General features: G+C 32.5%; 2 protein-coding genes and 1 non-coding gene across 6 annotated transcripts; 1 reads left to right on the forward strand and 2 right to left on the reverse strand.

Moving 5' to 3' along the window:
- Positions 1-5,310: 5,310 nt before the first annotated feature.
- Positions 5,311-14,038, forward strand: LOC107425478 (4-alpha-glucanotransferase, chloroplastic/amyloplastic). Its single transcript, XM_048479684.2, has 16 exons — positions 5,311-5,812; positions 6,682-6,744; positions 7,623-7,711; positions 7,806-7,866; positions 8,518-8,596; positions 9,565-9,701; positions 9,808-9,966; positions 10,075-10,151; positions 10,752-10,891; positions 10,979-11,010; positions 11,098-11,172; positions 12,092-12,164; positions 12,659-12,747; positions 13,017-13,061; positions 13,198-13,350; positions 13,744-14,038. Exons 1-16 carry the CDS (start codon positions 5,441-5,443, stop codon positions 13,846-13,848), a joined length of 1,749 nt encoding a protein of 582 aa, XP_048335641.2. The 5' UTR covers positions 5,311-5,440; the 3' UTR covers positions 13,849-14,038.
- Positions 14,039-14,780: 742 nt separating this feature from the next.
- Positions 14,781-18,719, reverse strand: LOC107425474 (uncharacterized). Of its 4 annotated transcripts, none has more exons than XM_048478422.2 (10): positions 18,449-18,717; positions 18,064-18,159; positions 17,798-17,872; positions 17,315-17,383; positions 16,363-16,439; positions 16,061-16,149; positions 15,793-15,922; positions 15,393-15,483; positions 15,225-15,290; positions 14,781-15,084 (listed from the first exon to the last, which is right to left on the reverse strand). In XM_048478422.2, the coding sequence occupies exons 1-10, from the start codon at positions 18,632-18,634 to the stop codon at positions 14,965-14,967; spliced, it is 999 nt and encodes a 332-aa protein (XP_048334379.1). In that variant the 5' UTR covers positions 18,635-18,717; the 3' UTR covers positions 14,781-14,964. The 4 variants fall into 4 exon arrangements, with proteins under 4 accessions (XP_048334379.1, XP_060674671.1, XP_048334380.1 ...); XM_060818688.1 differs by having other exon boundaries at positions 17,798-17,922; positions 18,449-18,592; XM_048478423.2 differs by having other exon boundaries at positions 17,798-17,937; positions 18,449-18,592.
- An 81-nt stretch (positions 18,720-18,800) lies between these two features.
- Positions 18,801-18,881, reverse strand: TRNAL-AAG (transfer RNA leucine (anticodon AAG)). The gene has a single exon. It is a non-coding gene; the product is annotated as a tRNA-Leu (tRNA).

An 18,881-nucleotide genomic window follows, 5' to 3' on the forward strand; every position in this document is an offset into this window, starting at 1 on the left:
ACCTCTTGATCCTCATGTGAAGCTATCCTCATAATAATATTATTCCCACCTTAAAGCCAAGCATCACAATAATACTTTGGCACCAAAGAATGTGCCATACAATGTAAAAGGGTGTTACTTCTGGCACATCTACTCTTCCAAATTTCATGAACAACATAAAAAAAGAAAAAAAAAAAAAGAAAAAACTGAACTACCACTAATAAATCTTTTCCTTCATGGTCAAATATAATCTTTTTCACTTTTTCAATAATAATATCTCACATATCATAAACCAAATGCAAAATAGGAGTCTCAATAACAGTAACCCGTAACATATCAAGCATAAATTCAGTAAAAGATAAAAAATAATCTAACCTATCACATCACTATTCATTAACAATGCACTTTTTTGCTTTTTGTGCCTTACTTTCAACATTTGCGTCCCTCTATGATTTCCATCTAGAATCCATTACCATTTTTTCTAATGTCGTCTTCACTTATTTTAGATGTCTACTCATTACAATATTTGATGCAAACCTAGTATCAGCAATTCTTAACAAACTCAACTTAGAATACTTGTTGTATATAGATAATGCTATACTATGATCGACAACAAAATTACGAATTGTTTGCACATCAGAAACTAAATCAACAATCCATTTACACTGGATGTATTGATGTGATCTTTTAAATGGATCATATATATTCTTTAAAGCAAAATTCAAGCTATATACCACATAAGGAGTCCAAAAGATGTGAGGATACCTGGATTCAATGTGTAATCCTGCTAACTTGAAATTGTTTATGTTGTCAGTAATTATTTGAACAACATTAGCATCTCCAATCTGATTGATCACCTGTAGAAACAAAGAAGCCACATAGTCCCCATCTATTATATTGCTGCTACTATCAATTGATTTGATAAACATTGTTCCACTAGAAGATGTAGCCATCATATTTATAAGAGGTCTTCTTTGGCTATTCGACCATCCATCAGAGACAATTAACACTCTTTTCTTCCTCCATGAATCTCTAATTGGTTGAAGTTTCCTATTAATATGTTCTTTCTCTTGTGCAAGCAAAGTTGTCCTTAATCTGTTATAAGTAGGAGAAATATAGCCTGCCAAATTGTTATTTGCTAGTGTCTTTAAGTATTGCCTAAAATAGGAAAACTTTGTAAAATTGAAAGGTAGTGCCCTGACATAGAAAATCCTAGCAGCTTCTTTGTTAGCCATAAACATTGTGTAGTGCTGGAAGATCTCTCTAAAGATCCAACCACTGCTCCTTTCCTCTTTTTGTGTTGCAACAAATATGAACCACTAGGTAAATTAACATACTCTGCCTTTTGTCTTTCATTGAACTCATCCTAGAGTCTCTTCATTTCAACATGGTCATGTTCTCTTTTTATTTGTTGAAGTAAATCACCTGCAACAACCTTACAACATTCAACCCCATGACCTGGAATCCTGATAAATGAGCTTTCACCTTTGAATATGAATCGGTCACTTTTTTACTACAATAGTTGCAAGTTCAGTATCGATTTCCACCTCCACCAACAACTACATTGAGAACCTTGACATGGTTCCATAGAGGTTTATCATTAAATTAGGATCCTTTAATAGAAGAAGATGGTCACTATGGTGGTTTTCTTACTCTTAATATCTCTGGTGTAGGGCTTGATTGATTCATTTGATAATTTGATGATGATTAACAAAAAGGAGAAAGTGGGTTTGAAAGCATTTCTGATAAATATTGCCAAAAATTGCTATGGAATTTTAAAAAAGGAAAAAAAGAAAAAGAGTGTTGATTGAGAAAGTTGTGTGTGTTGTTAATGAAAAAAAAAACAAACAAATAATTATTTCATCTAAAACAGAGAGAAAAAGTAGTTGTAAAGTTGACAAAAAGGACCCAAGCCCTTTTGCCTTCTATATTTCTATCATGTATAAATATTTTTTCTTTGGCCTTTTTGACATGGAAAAACTTTTCGGTTGCCCAATGTAGAGAGCTCAACTCCTTGTTCTTTAACGCTTGAATTATTGATAAAGCATCAAATTCAATTTGAACGTTGCGCCACATGCACTGCCTGCAGGATCGCTTCTAATTCCACCAATTCTGGGACAATAACAGCATATTTAAAGGTATGTAAGTGAACAACCTTTCCTCTAGCATTTCTTGCAACCACAACCAAATGACTCCCATCACTCTTTATTGTCGCATCAGTGTTCAATTTAATGGTGCTCCTTGAAGGGCTATGCCACTTAGAAATGTCATTTTCCCTGATATCACTTTGGGTGTAGTTGTCAACTCCTTCGCGTCTTGTCGCTTCCTTCAGTTCCGAGACTCGATCCTTAATAAAATCAGGTGCACTTTCTGTTCTGTCAACTATACCTTCATTAACCTTTTTGTTTCTAATCCACTTATATGCTCCATTGTAATTACATTGGAAACAAAGAACTCCTCTTTATCCTCCAGTTGGACTGGAAGGATCCCCTTTGGACAAGCCAAACACTTTAAAAAGTGAAAGAAACACTTTAAAAAGTGAAAGAGGTCGTTGTTAACAACCCTTTCCCATCTAATTCCCCAAGGGCTCGCATACAAGATTTTCGTAGCTACCTCACAATGGAAGAAAACATAGATCTCATTTTCGACACACGGGCACCCATGAACACAATCCACATGTTCCAAATTCATTCCTTTGGAAGCAAGATTAGAAAGCAATGGAAGACCATTGTTTGCTAGCTTCCAAAGAAAAAACTTTGTTCGTTCATGGATATTACTTCTCCACAAAAAATTCCACCACTTACCACCTCTTTCTTCTTCCCCCTCTTCTAAGTTATATGTTGATTGCACAGTAAACTTTCCTCACTTCGTGCCTATCCAAATTAGTTTGTCTTCAAGATTGGAATCTACCCAAAACATTTCTTTTATTCTCTTGGCCGATTCTTGATCAAACAAATTCTCTAACTGATTCTTGTCCCATCTACCATTACTCAGCTTTAGTGAGCTCACCATTTTGAAAGCTAGATTTTCAGTTCTCCTCGGTGTAGTGACTAGTGTTGTAATATATATATATATATATATATATGTAATTTCTTATATTCTATATTGTATGTTTATAAACATTGAAAGCAATTTTGATAGAAAATTTGAATTCTTATGTTTTGCATTACATGTTTATAAATTTTGGAGTGATCTCGATAGATTTTTTAAGTTTATTAGATATACAAATTACAAAAGTCATAAAAGTTAGGAATTAATTTTATATTTTTTATAGGTTAGTTGAGTTAGTGTTAGTTATATAAGCACATGATTACATGTGTAATTATAGCTTACATGTAAGAATTATTTACCATATAATTAAATATAATTAGATTAATTGGTAGAGATATACATTTAAAATAAAGTCAATTCAACATTATAAAACAATGATGCTTTATTAGCTAATGTTATGTTAGAGAAAAACTATTAAATTCACATTAGTATAGGAAAATTTTACATGTAGATACAAATTAATAACCTAATGATAAAAATCATGTCATAATTTTAATTACATTCAAAGTGTCACATGCTTTCAATATATATTGTAATTCATAAGAAAAAAATATGAGATGTTTTCTAAATAGAAGTATGACATGAAAATTTTAAAATATTATTTTTTGAATGACTATTTATTTTTCTAATGTAATAATAAATAAAAAAAGCAATAAAAAGAGTTATTAAATATGTTTTTAATTAAAACTATGTAAGTACTGAAAAACTGACTAATAAGCAGATTACAACGCAATTTTAACATTTTCCAGAATGAAAAGATTGATGAGCACTCAAGAAATAAAAAATCTCTTGGGAAAACGTAATGAAGACGACAATTAAGGCTTCCATTCACATATTCCAAAAGGTATTCTAGGGATTGCACAATGTTTATCCATTTTTTTGCTTGATTACGAAGCTTGTCGTGTATTTCTCAATACAAATCCGACATTTCCACTTTATTGACAAATATTATAATTGTTTGTTTTAGAATTTTGCTATGAAAATTGCTAGCCATTTTTCTGATTCGGTGATCAAACAATGGCATACTACTGATATGGCAAGTGATTATAAGATACATTTAATTTTTGTTTAGTTTCTAAATCAAAAAATTAATATGGAAAAGTATACTCTTTTTTTTTTTTTTTTTTTTTTGGGGCCAAAGTATACTTCTTTTTAATAAGCAATTAAATTGTCAAGTTGTGGACAAATAACATTATTATTGTTATTATTATTATTATTGTTATGTTTAGATCAGATTCATTTTGTGAAAATTGATTCATGTCTAAACTATGTCCATAACGACTGAACTTTACCCGTTATATAATATAATATATCCAATAAATATTTATTTTTTCTATTCTTATTTTATAAAATTTAGGGTTATTTGCTCTGACAGTGTTGAACTATATCCATAATTACACTTACTTAATTCTTGAACTTTATTTGGATATTTTACTTTCTAAATTTTAATTTTTTGTACACTTTAATTCTTGACATGATTTTTATTCTAATTTTTAATAGATTGTAGGCATATTAGACACTAGAAAAAAAAAAAAAAAGCCTCTAAACTGGTACAAATAGTTTAAGGATTAGTGTATAAAATTAGAGACGAAAATATCAAAAAAAAAAAAATCAAAAACTTAAATGCACTATAAATATAGTTTTAAGACTAAAGCTAAAAACCCTAATTTGTTATTTAAATTATTCATTCTCACTTCAAATAAACGTGGGATTTTTCAGGTAGAATTGAAGTCTCTTTTTTAGGTCAATGTAAAATTCAAGTGACAAATCTAAAATAATTACATATATATATATATAAGCATTTCAAGTTTTTATTTTGGATAATAAATAAGGTTGGCTTGGTGGTAATTCATAAATACTTCAATTTGTATGCTTAAGACATCGGAATACAGGGAAAAAAAAAATTATAAATGATTAAAAAAACAAAACCACACTTTTAAAGTAAAAATTTTGGATTAATTTAATTTATTTTTGATTTCTAATTTAAATACAATTTTTTTTTTTTTAGTTTTAAGATATAATAAGCTTTTCAAAAAAAAAAAAAACCATAAAATATTCTTTCTCTATTGTGTTGCATTTGCAACCAATTAATATATTCCCTATCTTCTAAAACGATGTTAATTGTAATTTTTTAAAATTCGCAGGAAGGATTAAATTATAATTAGTGTGTCTAATAAAATAAATAGTACCCAAAAAAGAGAGAAAAAAATGTGTTTTCTATTTTGAAGGTGACGACATGTGAGTGTCTGACCTTTAACTTCACTCTACACAGTTAACAACATCAAACCGAGTCTCACACTCTCACTTCACATGGATTTCACTTAGGCTGACTATTTAGCTAAACATCGAACTCCAATCTCTCTCTCTCTCTCTCTCTCTCTCTCTCTCTGTTTTTCTGTGCAAAAAAGGAATGGCTATCGCAGGCTCATTCTCTCTCCTCTCATCTTCTTCTCTGTCTCAGAAACACTGTAACTCCTCAATCCCCACCTCCTCCTCTTCCACTCTCTTCTCTCCCTTCGCTCGCTTCAACCTCCCACCCAGAATTCCGCTGCTCCGGTGCCAATGCGGCCGCGACGCCGTCTTGACTCTTCCCTCTGTCGGCGACGATTTGCCTCTTGACTACGGCGATCGTTTCCCTCAGCCGGATCCCGCCGATTGCAGAAGAGCCGGCGTGCTGCTTCATCCGACGTCGTTTCGCGGACCTTACGGGATTGGTGATTTCGGTGACGAGGCCTTTCGTTTCATCGATTGGCTTCATGAAGCTGGTTGTTCTGTTTGGCAGGTATCACCATCTATTTTTTTGCTCACTACTACATATTTTTACTTGCCGTAGCGGCACATAAATGTAATCGCATATTTCGAGTATGCGAAATACAAGTCTTTTATGAGGAAATGCGAGAGAAGAAAAAATTAAATAAAGTTTTGATGTGTATGATTTTTCTAAGCTCCGTTTGGTTGCTGAAGAAGTTGATAAGTAGACGAGTAACTGATTACTGTGTTTGGTTTTGTTAGTTATTACGGTAAAACGGGGCTCTGGAGCAGGTTTTTAAAATTGGATTTGGATGTTGGTGAATGAGAATTTTGTGTAGAAAAGCTCTTATTATATCTGATTAAATTATTTGCTTACTTGTTAAATGAAGTTTCGCTTTCGCAAAGAATGTGAAATCTGCTTCTTGGTGAATTTGTATTGGTTTCGTTGCCATTTTCAAGTTTATGCAGTCTCTCTCTCAGATAGGTTTTTCTGTCCCACATGATACAGAGAGAGAATACTGGAATTTGTTCAATAACTGTACTCACATATAGTTGAATTAGCTTTTGCAATGTCTATGTTGCAATTATATTTCCTTTCCTGTTTCTGTATTCGCGTATTTATTTTCCCTCCAAAAGAATGATGGAAAGTGGAAGCATTGTTTAATGTTTATATATATATATATATATATATAGCATTTTTTTTTTTTATTCGGGCCACGTTGCAAATCTTTTAAATTTCTTTATGTATTGCACAATTACTGTTTTACTTCACAGGTTATTATTTTTAACCAGAATTCACGGCTTGTATGTCTTTAATCATAATGCTGATTACAAGTTCAAAGTATTTGGAGCAAGATGTGTTAATTTGTGCTGTGCTTGAATACTTATATGTGTATACAGGTTCTTCCCCTTGTTCCTCCTGGGAGGAAGGCTAATGAAGAAGGATCCCCCTATTCAGGCCAGGTCACAAAATTCTTTCAATAAATTTTCTGATGATTGTTTCTCCTTAACGGTTGTGAGCTGTCAGGAAATTTTATTTCGTTGAATGATAAATTGAGTTTCTTGTTGGCGATTAGTTTTCTCAAATTGGTACTTTGGAATTTTTTTTTTTTTTTTTTTTTTTTTTTTTTTTTTTAAAATGAGCCTTGGCATGTACCAATCATTATGAGCTTCTAGGTAATTTGCCAAGATTGTTAAGAAGGTAGCTTTTTTGTCTCCGTATTGCTATGTATAGTTTTGTAACATTTGTTTCTGCAATTTTTCAAAACTTTTGTGCTAGTTCTAAGTTTTTATCTAATTAAGAAATATCAAGAGATGGAGCACAATCGAATTAGCTTGTTACAAAATCTTTATATTTTTTTTTACCGGGTAGTCCACTATATCTGAAGATTCTGCATATAACTCGTAAAGGTGGCATAATCTTCTTGACTCTCTTATGATAATTATTCTGAAATATGATTTATTTGATTCAAGATAATTAGAAAATAAATTGTTTCATGTCAGGTAACATGTCAGATACGCTATATAATATATATATATATATATATTTTTTTTCCATTGAATGTTTCTTTATTTCTTTTTCTTTTCATGGGAATTTAAAAGAACATGGGAAGTGACTCAAAATAGAAATATGAAGCTAATGATTTAGATAAGTTAATTGAGTTTACATTAACTTGTAGATTTGATTTTTTTTCTAGATCCTCTGATATGCATTGCTAGACTTAATTGGATGTATTCAATCAACTCCCTAATGGAAGTTTATACATCTCACCTTTTCGGTATAGGTTGTGAGTTTTTGTGCCATGCAATTCTGTGTAATTTTTCTGGATTATCACTTTCAGGATGCAAATTGTGGTAACACTCTCTTGATATCTCTTGACGAGCTTGTTAAGGATGGTTTGTTGAAAAAGGAGGAGCTACCAAAACCAGTGTGAGGGCTTTTACTTGTGTTTGTATCCTACGATATTTTAGCACAATTATACATCCCTTTTGTTGGAGTCATAAGCTAAAGCTCATTCATGCAGTGATGCCGATCGTGTGAACTTCTCAAAAGTAGCTGAGATAAAAGATCCTTTGATAGTTAAGGTAAATGATATAAAGCAATTTGTGGTGTTATATTTTATATAAATCCACTTATGAAGATTGAGAATCAGGTGGTGCACTAATTTGAAGTAACTTTAAATTAGAGACTAGAATTGGAACTCTAGTCTCATAGTTTCACTGATGTCTTTGTAATTGATACAGTTATCTGATGGTTTTGTTGAATGAATATGTCGCTGCATGCAACTCAACTCACAATAATGTTAAAGTTGAAACATAAAATTATAGTTGGATGATAAACTACTGCAAGTTGAAGATTAAGCTCAAAATAATAGGCGTTAACTTTGGATCTCCCTAAATGTTCAATCAGGATTGCCCACATGATTTTTTGCTTGTCTCTTGCTGTATTGAAATAAAAATAAATAGAGGAAAAATGTTCATACCTAGGCATTTTAGTTATATATGGGCTCAACGGTTCATCCAAGAGGAAAAGCTGCTGAATAAGGCCATTATGCATATTCATTGACATGTTTTATATTTCAAATGTAGTTTCTTGAAGTGAAATTACACAGAACAGTTAAAAACCCCTTTTGTACAAGTTTTGCATACATGCTTTAGTATTAATGAAGATAATGCATGTATACCATCTTATTTCATTTCCTATACAGAACTACTTATTATTTGGTGTTTTATTAGGCTGCAGAGAGGCTTATTAGGAGCAAAGGTGAACTAAAAAGTCAGCTTGAAGAATTTCGTACTGATCCTAATATATCAAGTAAGCTTTCATGCTTAATAAATTTATGATTTTAGTATGCTTACTCTTTTCGATTCATTATTTAGCTTGTAGGCTGCCTTTAACTAATAGATAGTTAAGGGAGGATACTGTTTTAGGTTCATAAACCAGGATGAATGTTATATTCTTTTCTGTTGGTGACACTATTAAATACTTCCATGTACTTAGTGGTGAATTCCGTAGGCATTTGTAGCTTCCTTTAGATTTTGTATTGTATTGGACAACAATTTTTTACAGCTACAGCAATTTCATGCGCATAAAATTTTGACAATCTTTTATATTATTTGGATTATAGCTATATATGGTTGGTTTTATAATCTTTCGTTTAGGTGGTACAGCTCTAATTAAATTGGGATTTGAGAGTTGAGTTAGCTTTAGTTTTATGTGTAATGGACAGATTCTGTTTGGGTTGAACTAAAGAACTGCTTGTTTCGATCAAACTAAAAGTCAACAAGAATACTAAGTCTATGCTTTTTTGGATCATTTGTATCATACATAAGTATTTATAGACATTATGTGACATAATAGTGTTATATACCAATTTTATAGTGACTCAAGTAAGCATATGAAAATTTTGTGTAATTGGATATGCTGTTGTTGTGGGTTGGGTTATGCAAAATTGTTCTGCATAAAGATTCCTTCAGCATTAAGAGAATTCTCACAAAAATACTTAGTATATTGTTCAAAATGATGGTATTTATCCAAGAAGTGGTTTAAAAGTGTAGCATTTTTTTTTTTTTGTTTTTTTTATTAGTTATAAAGTGCTATCAACTTTCTTTGACTGACTGAAAAAAGTTGAGAAGACTTGTTTTCATTCAGAGTACCAAATGTACACTCCATTCAGAAACAGTTAAACGAATGTTATATGCAGTTTGCTTATGTTTGTAATAGTTTTGGGTGAATTTGTGGAAATTTTTTCCTCATGTAATTCTTGTTCCATAATATTGTAGGCTGGCTTGAGGATGCAGCTTATTTTGCTGCAATAGATAGCAGTTTAAATACTTTGAATTGGTATGAATGGCCTGAACCTTTAAAAAATCGCCACCTCGAAGCTTTAGAGGGCATTTACCAAAGCAAAAAGGATTTTGTAAGATTTGGATCACTCTTACTGTTCTATGCACTTATATTTCCTGTGGTATCTCTGCTCGATGCTAGAAGCCTTTGCATTACCAACACAAGGTTTTTATCTACAGATAGACATATTCATTGCCCAGCAATTCATATTCCAAAGGCAATGGCAGAAAGTACGCCAGTATGCACAAAGTAAGGGAATTAGTATAATGGGAGACATGCCCATCTATGTAGGTTATCACAGTGCAGATGTATGGGCCAACAAAAAACACTTTTTGCTAGTGAGTAAGCAGTAATTCTTTAGTTGATGATGGGACAACTTAATAATCAATCCATTCTTCCGAAAAAAATCTGATACCAAATCAAACTAATATTAATTTTTTTCGCAGAACAGAAAGGGCTTTCCTCTTCTAGTTAGTGGTGTTCCTCCTGATGCCTTCAGTGATACTGGTCAGCTGTGGGACAGGTTATATATCTCTAGACACTATCGAGCAATTACATTGAAATTTTTTATAATTGTTTCATTTTTGAAAGATACAATCATATAAAATCTGAACTAGTCTGTTAGATGTAAAAAGTGTCGTGACTTGGCAACGAACACAAACTGTCATTCTTGATGGTTTCTTTACATGATTCTTTTGCGTATTTAGTTTTCTTTGTGTTATTTTCTTTCCTTCCCTTTTGACAAATTAATAAGTTATTCCCCTTGAAACAGTATTGTTTTTGAAGTAAATCCACAGAGGACAAGAATAGTTGATAAAAAAGGATTAATTGGTTCAGATATTACTTTTTATGCTGGTACATATTGATTTTCACATTTTTAAACATAGTCTTGCATTATATGTTTTTTTTTGTCGCACAAATGATATAGTTGTAATTCTCCTCTTTTCATTTTCTTTTACTTTTATTTCCTTATGCTTCCTTTTCCGCTTTTTTTTTTTTTTTTTTTTTTTTTTTTTTTTTTTGTGTCCCTTCTCTATTTGCTATTGTTAATCCATTCATAGTAAATGTATTTTATGCTATTCTGCTACATCGCTTACTAAATATACTAATTTCTTATTTGAAGCCCTCTATATGATTGGAAAGCCATGGAGGAAGATGGATTTTCATGGTGGATACGGCGCATACAACGTGCACAGAATCTGTATGATGAATTTAGAATAGACCACTTTAGAGGATTTGCTGGATTTTGGGCTGTTCCTTCAGGTGATTCTATAACAGAATATATTTCTTATGCCTATTGATTATTGCTTATTAATATTTTTGCTACACTAAAATATTTCATATGTGCAGAATCGAAAGTTGCGATGGTTGGACGATGGAAGGTCAGATTTCTGTGATTCAGATTTAGTTCCAATTCTGCTTCATTATCCCAGTATTTAATCAAGGAACCTTTTTTTCCATGACAGTAGGCTGGACCTGGAAAATCCTTGTTTGATGCCATCTCCAGAGCAGTTGGGAAGATTAATATTATAGCCGAAGATTTGGTATGTTTAGCAGACTGGATAAAGAGTACAATCCTCTCCCATGTTTGAAATCTAAAACTTGCTAGCAATTAGGACCGTCAAATTTGGATGAATGTATCGATAACACAATAATCATTTTCATTGTGATAGGTTTGCATACCTTTAAGAATGATACTTATCAAGCCTAATAATTACTCTTTATATATACTTTGGCCATCTCTATAAGTGTAAATGGTGAAATGAAAATACAGTTTGCCTTTAGGAGCTGATCATGGTTGGGGTATTCAAAATTGAAAATAGACCATCGTTTCACTCTATGCAAAAGTTTGATCTTAAATATTTCTTTAGGTAAAATAGTTTGATATTAAATATTATTGCTACATATTCATTGATTTGTGTACTTTGGATTTAGACATTGGGGTTAGTTGTATGATATCATTGGCAAAATGATTGAATAATTGTTCTACTACTTGCAGAGTTCTCTGGTAATGTTTGTTAAAAAAATAAAAATAAAAAATAAAAAATAGCGTTCTCTGGTAATAGAAATGAAATAATAATAAATAAATAAATAAATAAATAAGTGATAGAGAAACTTAGTTAAAAAAAGTGAAAAATAGTAAGTAGGCATATTTAATAGACAGCCTACCACTGACATTATAGATCAATTAAAGGTAGAGAAACTTAGCTAAAGGTTTTTACGATTCTTCATGCAACATCTATCGTGGCTGCTATCTTTTGCTGTTTTAGATCACTAGGATGTGGGATGCTGTCTTCTTTATGGCTGGACTTCAATTATTGGTATGCTATTTGTCCATGTCATTGTGGGTGTAAACTATAAGGATAGCATAGTGCAGTTTTCTTTTTGGCTTTGACTGAATGCATACTTTTTCGCATTTAATGTCTGATTAAACATTCTGATCCTTTTTACTGTTACGTGCAGGGGGTTATAACTGAGGATGTAATTCAGCTTCGGAGATCCATTGGGGCTCCTGGAATGGCTGTGCTACAGTTTGGTATTAAATCATTGCTAATTAAGAATTAGCTCATTTGGTAATGTTTTTGGTCTTAAAAACAAATAGAAAACGAAACTAGTTTTCGTTCAAAAAAAAAAAAGAGAGACCAAAAATTTTTAAGACATTGAATTTGTTTGATAACTTTTTTTTATTTTAATTTTTTGTTTTCTTGAACAAAATACAAGGAAGACAATATAGATGTTAAGATGAGCAGGCAGAAGAGGGAAAGGGGAGAGAAAACATAGATGGGAGAGGATATGGCTGACAATGGTAGTTCCTTAAATAAAAACTTAAAACCAATTCTAATGGTTCTTAGATCAGTTGTTTAAAACTAAAATCTTAGGACAGTTACAGTACACATTTTTATCCTCAGCTTTTAAAATGACTAAACAAAATCTTTACCAAATGTGCACTTAACATACTACTGTCATTAGATATGTGGGTAATAACCTGAGCATTAATGTTCTGAGTATCTGTTTTGTAAATTGGTCCAGGTTTTGGGAGCGATGCTGCCAACCCTCATCTACCTCATAATCATGAATCCAATCAAGTTGTGTACACTGGAACGCATGATAATGACACAGTAAAGGCCTTTCATTCCTTGGGATGTTTTAAAATATTTATCTGTATTTTTCCTCTTTGTGGAGAAAAATAATTGGATAATTCTATGTGAAGTAGGGAAAAGTTGCTAGACCTGGTGGACCTTTAGATACATCTAAATATATCTGGAAGACACTTTTTAATTTATATCATAGGAGTGGTTTATCAACTCCATGACTCGTACATCCGAGTTTTTGTTTTCTTTTCAGATTTAAAACAGAGCCTAATAACTATATTTTCTTTGTATTACAGATCCTAGGTTGGTGGGATGTTTTGAAACAGGAAGAGAAATCCAATGTGAGTTGTTTTTTATTTTTATACCCTTGCTAACATGTACATTTCATATTACATGGTTAAACAATGTTGGCGGACTTTGTTTCTGAATATAATTATGTTTTGTTTCTGAATCAAATTATTTTAATTATCATCTCAGGTACTGAAATATCTTTCAATTACCAATGAAGATGATATATCATGGGCACTCATCCGAAGTGTTCTATCTTCTGTGGCCCGAACTGCTATAATACCTATGCAAGATGTTCTTAAGCTAGGGAGTTCTGCAAGGATGAACATTCCTGCAACTCAGGTAAAGGATTAGTCCAACTGCAAAATACATTGAATTGCGTAATGTGTTGTAGTGTTAGGGGGTGGTGTTGGAGATAATATATGAGAGAAAGAGAACGCCATTCTTTACATTTGCATTGCTAAAAACACTTGATTTAGAATCTACACATTACTACGGGGTTCCTATTTATCTTTGTTTTACTTTTATTTAGTTTCCTTCTGGTACTTGGTATTTTTCTTGATTTCTCTGCTTTTAGTAATTGACATTAGGATTGTGCTCTATGTATTCGTATAAGAACTAATTTTCTATTTTTTGGTTTCCATTAAACATTGGGTAATCTTTTTTCTTCATCTTTGACATGCAAACAAATATTTTGCACAGTGAATACTGATTATAGCTTTTTACTGAACGCAGTTTGGAAATTGGGGTTGGAGGATACCAGATTCCACTAGCTTTGACAAATTGGAGGCAGAAGCTTTGAAACTGAGGGAGATTTTGTCAACGTATGGACGACTGTAAATTAAAGATGGTGAGATTTGTTTTCCACGAGTGACAACGGGGCATGAATTTCTGGCAAATTGGCCATTTTGTTGTAAAAAAAGTAAACAAGAATGTGTAGGATCTTAATAAAATTACTTGTTTAACTTATATCAAGTAATTGAACGTGTAACTATTTCTATTAAATAAGGTGATAGTTATCTTTTGTTTATTTATAGTTTTTATTTTTTATTTATTTTATTTTATTTATTTTTACTCTCCTTTATTTGTCTTTTCTAGTCAATGTGAATCTAGTGTAAACTACCTTCCTTAATTGAGTTTCTATAGCCTTCAAAACTTATTGATAGCTCAGCTCCTCAATAAAACTACCTTCTTTTTTCTCCTTTTGAACTTAATATTACTCCAACTTTTTTCAGCCATTTTTTCGTCTGATGTTGGTATGTGAGATTTCAATGTATTAAAAGCTTTGGTCAAAGGGTAAGAAAATTTACTGCAAGTCTGCAAATTATGTGAACAAAAAACGAGTGCTCCAAAGCACGTTTACTGGCAGCTTGGACAGTTCTTATGTCAAGGTAAATCTATATAAATTTCGTTCTCATGGCCTATGGTTCATGCTTCTTATCCTGGAGTCCATGTCTACAGCATTTTAAAGGGTATGGTACTTGCCCCTCTTGAATGTTGATTCTTACACGTGTTTATAAGGGAAAAGTATTATACTCTCAGAACATTGAAAATTTGCTCTACAAGTAAAAAAATTGGTATCTGAAATTTTTGATTCATATACGAGTGATTTGCATGCTAAAATTTATCCCAAGAGTAAAAGAGAATTCAATTTTGTGAACAAACAGGCCTGGTCAAAACGGGAATGGAGATGATTTGCTACTGAATATTTTGTATATTGGTGCGGATAACTGTCACTTTGCTTCCCTCTTCTTCCTTTCTTTCCAAGCAAAGAAAAGAATGGCTTAGACATTAAATTATCAAAAAGATATACATATACAAGTGACTGTTTTTCGTTATACAAAGGAACTATGTCGATGTTTCTGTTGCTGATTGATGAACAATTGTGACAAAAGTGATGAAGCATTTATAATACAAATCTTACAAAGTAAATATTGGCTATATTAGACCGCGGAATTAAGAAGCTTTCTCAATTGCCTCAATGCACTCCAATACAGATGCCTTATTTGACATTGCCGTTATGAGGGCCTCATACAACACCTTGTTATTTTTCAGTAGGGATCCAGCAAATAAAACCTGCAGTTGTATCCCCAGTATCAAAACACATCGAATTCACAGATTTATTTCTTGAAATAAAGCTAAGGTAATCCGAAGTTAATGAGTGAAATTTCTTAAAAAATTTAGCCATATTATACAGATTGTTTCGAGAGACTTACCGCCCATCTGGTAAGATTTTGCTGCTGGTCTTTGCTCAGTTGTGGCTTGCTTCTGTTGAAAAATCTCTATAGAATAAATACAAGATAAGGCAGGCTATGAGATTCTAAATCCATTATATGAAGAAATGGAAAAAAGACTAAAGTTTAAGGAAAGTTGTGGTCATGAACCTGTAGGGTGAAAAGATCAGCAGATTGTCCAACCACTTTATCATATTCAAGGCCTTCTGCTGCAAGTCCAGCCATTGCCACCACCGCCAACCTATTTTAGGCTATTACAAGTTAACTTGGCAGTGGCAGTGCTTTCTAGAATTCATACGTATTTTGATCATTAATGCAAATTTGGATAGAAATGCATGTTTGCCTGTAAAACTAAATAAACAAGAAATAGTGGTGCAATATTTATTGGAGATTGCATAGAACTAGTATTTTGTTGGAGCAAATTTACAATATTGCAAAATAGAGAGATTATTTAGGATGAAATCATTTAAGAGTAGTCTTGCTCACTTTCCGAAATGCTAATCAAATGAAACTATGAACTCAAATAGCTATCCATGCTCTACATGAATACCTGTCTAGTTCTTTGGCATCAAGCTGACCACTGTATATAAGCTTTTCAAGCCTTTCATCAATGAGATTGACATGCTCTTTCCCAATATCTAGTGAATACCCCAAAATAGGAAGGCCCAGCAAATAAGCAACTAATAATCAAAGAAAACATTGGTTATTATAATCAAAAGAGTGTCAAGTAACAAACTTAAATTACAAAGGATATCATTGTCGCTATGGAGTCGGTGTTAAATCAAGTAAAGTCATCTGGTTATGGTATATGCATTTACCTAAAAAATGAGCCGCTTCATGTCTTGCAATCCTGTCCTGATAATCTGGAAAAAATGATGAAAACCCATCGATGGCAGCTTGGAGAAGCCTAAAAGATGCAGATGAAAGCATTAATTATTATGCAATAATATCATAATTCTAATCAACAGAGAATAGAACTTTAGAACTTGTTGGTTCATATACTAAAACAATAATCCGATTTTGCCAGCTTCACAATAAGATTTTTTTGTTTTTTTTAATTATTATTATTATTATTTTTTTTGTGTGAACAAATTATATTCCAAAGAGAACTTATTCTTACCCAGGGGAAATGCTTCCCACGGCCAGAACTATTAAAGAGATGCTCCCAATCAAGTATGGCACAAAAAAGCCAAAATCCTGCAATGGTTGTACGAGCATAACACATAAGCAGAAGCCAGAATTTGTCAATTTTTTTTACATCCGAATACTTCATGAGTAAATCTAACAGCTCAACCAAAAGATCAATAGCAATCTGTGTGTCAAAAGATTGGCAGGATAAGAACAGAAGATTATTAACAAGAAGAACTGTGATTGGGCCAAAATAATGATGAGACAAAATTTTAGTCCTCTTGTTGATCTATCAAACTATTGATGCCAAAAGAAGCTAGCTACGTTACTTATTGGAATATCCAAACTGGGCAGCTCCGATAGAAGGCCCAGAATATCTATGACAATCAGATCAGATATCTGCTCTTCTCTCAAACACCATTGTCCTCACCTGTTTATGTGAACTATTTCTTCTTACATTGGTTTCTATGGATAAACTAGGGAGAAAATTAATGAAAGAGGGTGCACAGAGCAGGACATATAGCACACATGGAAAATTCTACATAAAAGTAGTAATTTCAGTTCAGCAAGTTTGGTTTTGTTGATTTTGAGCAAGTATGGGTGCTTTGATATTCCATCCAATTAAAAGTAATAAAAGTCAATGAGTCAAAACAAGAGATGGAACAAAATATGTGACTTAAAAAGTGACGAAGTGCCTGCAGCTTTTACAAACCTAAGATGCAAGAGAAAACTAGAACTTTCAAGAAGGAGTTATATATCTGTAACTGTAAGCAAATGTACAGAAACTTCTCCATGAGATCAGGAAAACCATGTTAGAAAGACTGAAAAGTCAAAACTACCTTAAAATGGATTTTGAGAAAGTCATCCTAAGTATTTCTTCAAGATAGTTGATATTCTAATTTGCATGTGGATATAAAGAGGAAGCAGGATATAATCAAACTTACCCCAGGAAGCTGGCCTGCAAGAACACCTAAGAATCCAGTTGTCCCCACCACAGTGAAAAGGAAAGCCGCCTGTAACACTGAAAGATATCAAAATTTAAAAACACTAGTTTGAAGCGAATGGCTTCGCGATGCATATAAATAGGGGTCAACTGAAATTTAATACCAATTCACAAAGCATTGAAAATTCACTTCCATTTGTCTTAGGATCATTAGGGAAGACAAAAAAGTAACATTGGGATATTGATCATATGAGAATCAAATCAATTTTCAGTCTGAACATTTTTGTCCTAGTAGTTGTGGTTAAAGCTTAGCTGATTTAATAAATCTTTATATTATACTTAATAAATCTTTATATTATACTTTATAAACAGAACATCTTAAAAAGATCATCTTCACTCAAGTGCATATGATGTAATTAGAAATCATACATTTAAGTAGCCGTAGAAGGAAATAGTCCAGATCAGGTAAGAAATGTATACTTACATCATTTCTGACACTGGGGATTGCGAGGTTTTCAGCATTTTTAATTCCAAGAGTAGTAAGCTCACGAAGGGATGTCTGATTCAAGCACGTCAAAACCGTGAACCAGTTTGTTTGTGAATCTGATTCTTTTAACATACAAACTATAACAAGAATTATACATAAAACAGTGAACAAAAATAGACATAATTTCATACACATGGTACGCATGAGTTTGTAGATGTGGCTATTTTTATTTTTTATTTTTTTTGTTTTTAATGGAGACTGACCGTACGGCGTGAGACATATGGCTGAGAACTCCATTGTTTTGCCCAGCCAACTTCACTCAGCTGATCCAGTGCCTCTTTAACAGCTGTGCTATCTTTCTGCAGATAAAACATTCGGTTATAAACTTTATTAATATCCAATTCAGCACTAATACTAGTGAAAGGACCAATTGATATATAAATGACTCTCAGATCCATAAGCAGCAAATGAAAAATGAACATTCATGCAGCTCAAGAGTTCTTTTTTTTTTTTTTTTTTTTTTTTGTTTGTAATTAACAAACCAGATGTGTGGGATAAAGGGTAGCAATCAAAATTTGATTTTTTGAAACAAAAAGAAAAGAAAAAAAACTATATTATATAGAAAATTAAGGAGGGTGCGAAAAGAACCTTTGCAATGGCAGATTCAAGGGATTTGAGGTCGACACCAGGGGCAGCAGAGGAAGAAGAAGAAGAAGCCATGACGGGCCATTTGTGGGGGAGTTTAACTTGAAAGCATTGAAGATTTGGTTGTTGAAAGTGAGTGAGTGTTTGTGTTGCAGTGAAGACAGAACCAGGCTTTGAGAGAAAAGCCATGGCGAAGCTGAAACCACCCCCCCCAACACTCACTCTCTCTTACAGTCACAGCTCACAGATAAGATTAGTTGGTTTGGCTTTGGCGCCACGACGCTATTATTTTATTTTATTTAATTTAACAGAAAATTTTATAAAATAAAAAAGAAAATATCAAAAAAATTGAACATGTTGAGAGTGGGATTTGAACCCACGCCCTTTCGGACCAGAACCTTAATCTGGCGCCTTAGACCAACTCGGCCATCTCAAC

The sequence above is a fragment of the Ziziphus jujuba genome, chromosome 7 (assembly GCF_031755915.1).
Source record: "Ziziphus jujuba cultivar Dongzao chromosome 7, ASM3175591v1".
Classification (NCBI taxonomy): Eukaryota; Viridiplantae; Streptophyta; class Magnoliopsida; order Rosales; family Rhamnaceae; genus Ziziphus; species Ziziphus jujuba.

Bases quoted from the DNA above. Each gene is read 5' to 3' on its own strand.
- LOC107425474 (XM_048478422.2), bottom strand. From the start codon at position 18,634: ATGGCTTTTCTCTCAAAGCCTGGTTCTGTCTTCACTGCAACACAAACA. The intron at 16,440-17,314 runs GTAAGTTTGATT...CAACCATTGCAG, and splicing joins TTGCAGGCCAGCTTCCTGGG to GATTTTGGCTTTTTTGTGCC. The intron at 15,484-15,792 runs GTATTCATGTAG...AGCCTAAAATAG, and splicing joins GATGCCAAAGAACTAGACAG to GTTGGCGGTGGTGGCAATGG.
- LOC107425478 (XM_048479684.2), top strand. From the start codon at position 5,441: ATGGCTATCGCAGGCTCATTCTCTCTCCTCTCATCTTCTTCTCTGTCT. The intron at 6,745-7,622 runs GTCACAAAATTC...TATCACTTTCAG, and splicing joins GATCCCCCTATTCAGGCCAG to GATGCAAATTGTGGTAACAC. The intron at 12,748-13,016 runs GTAAAGGCCTTT...TTTGTATTACAG, and splicing joins GAACGCATGATAATGACACA to ATCCTAGGTTGGTGGGATGT.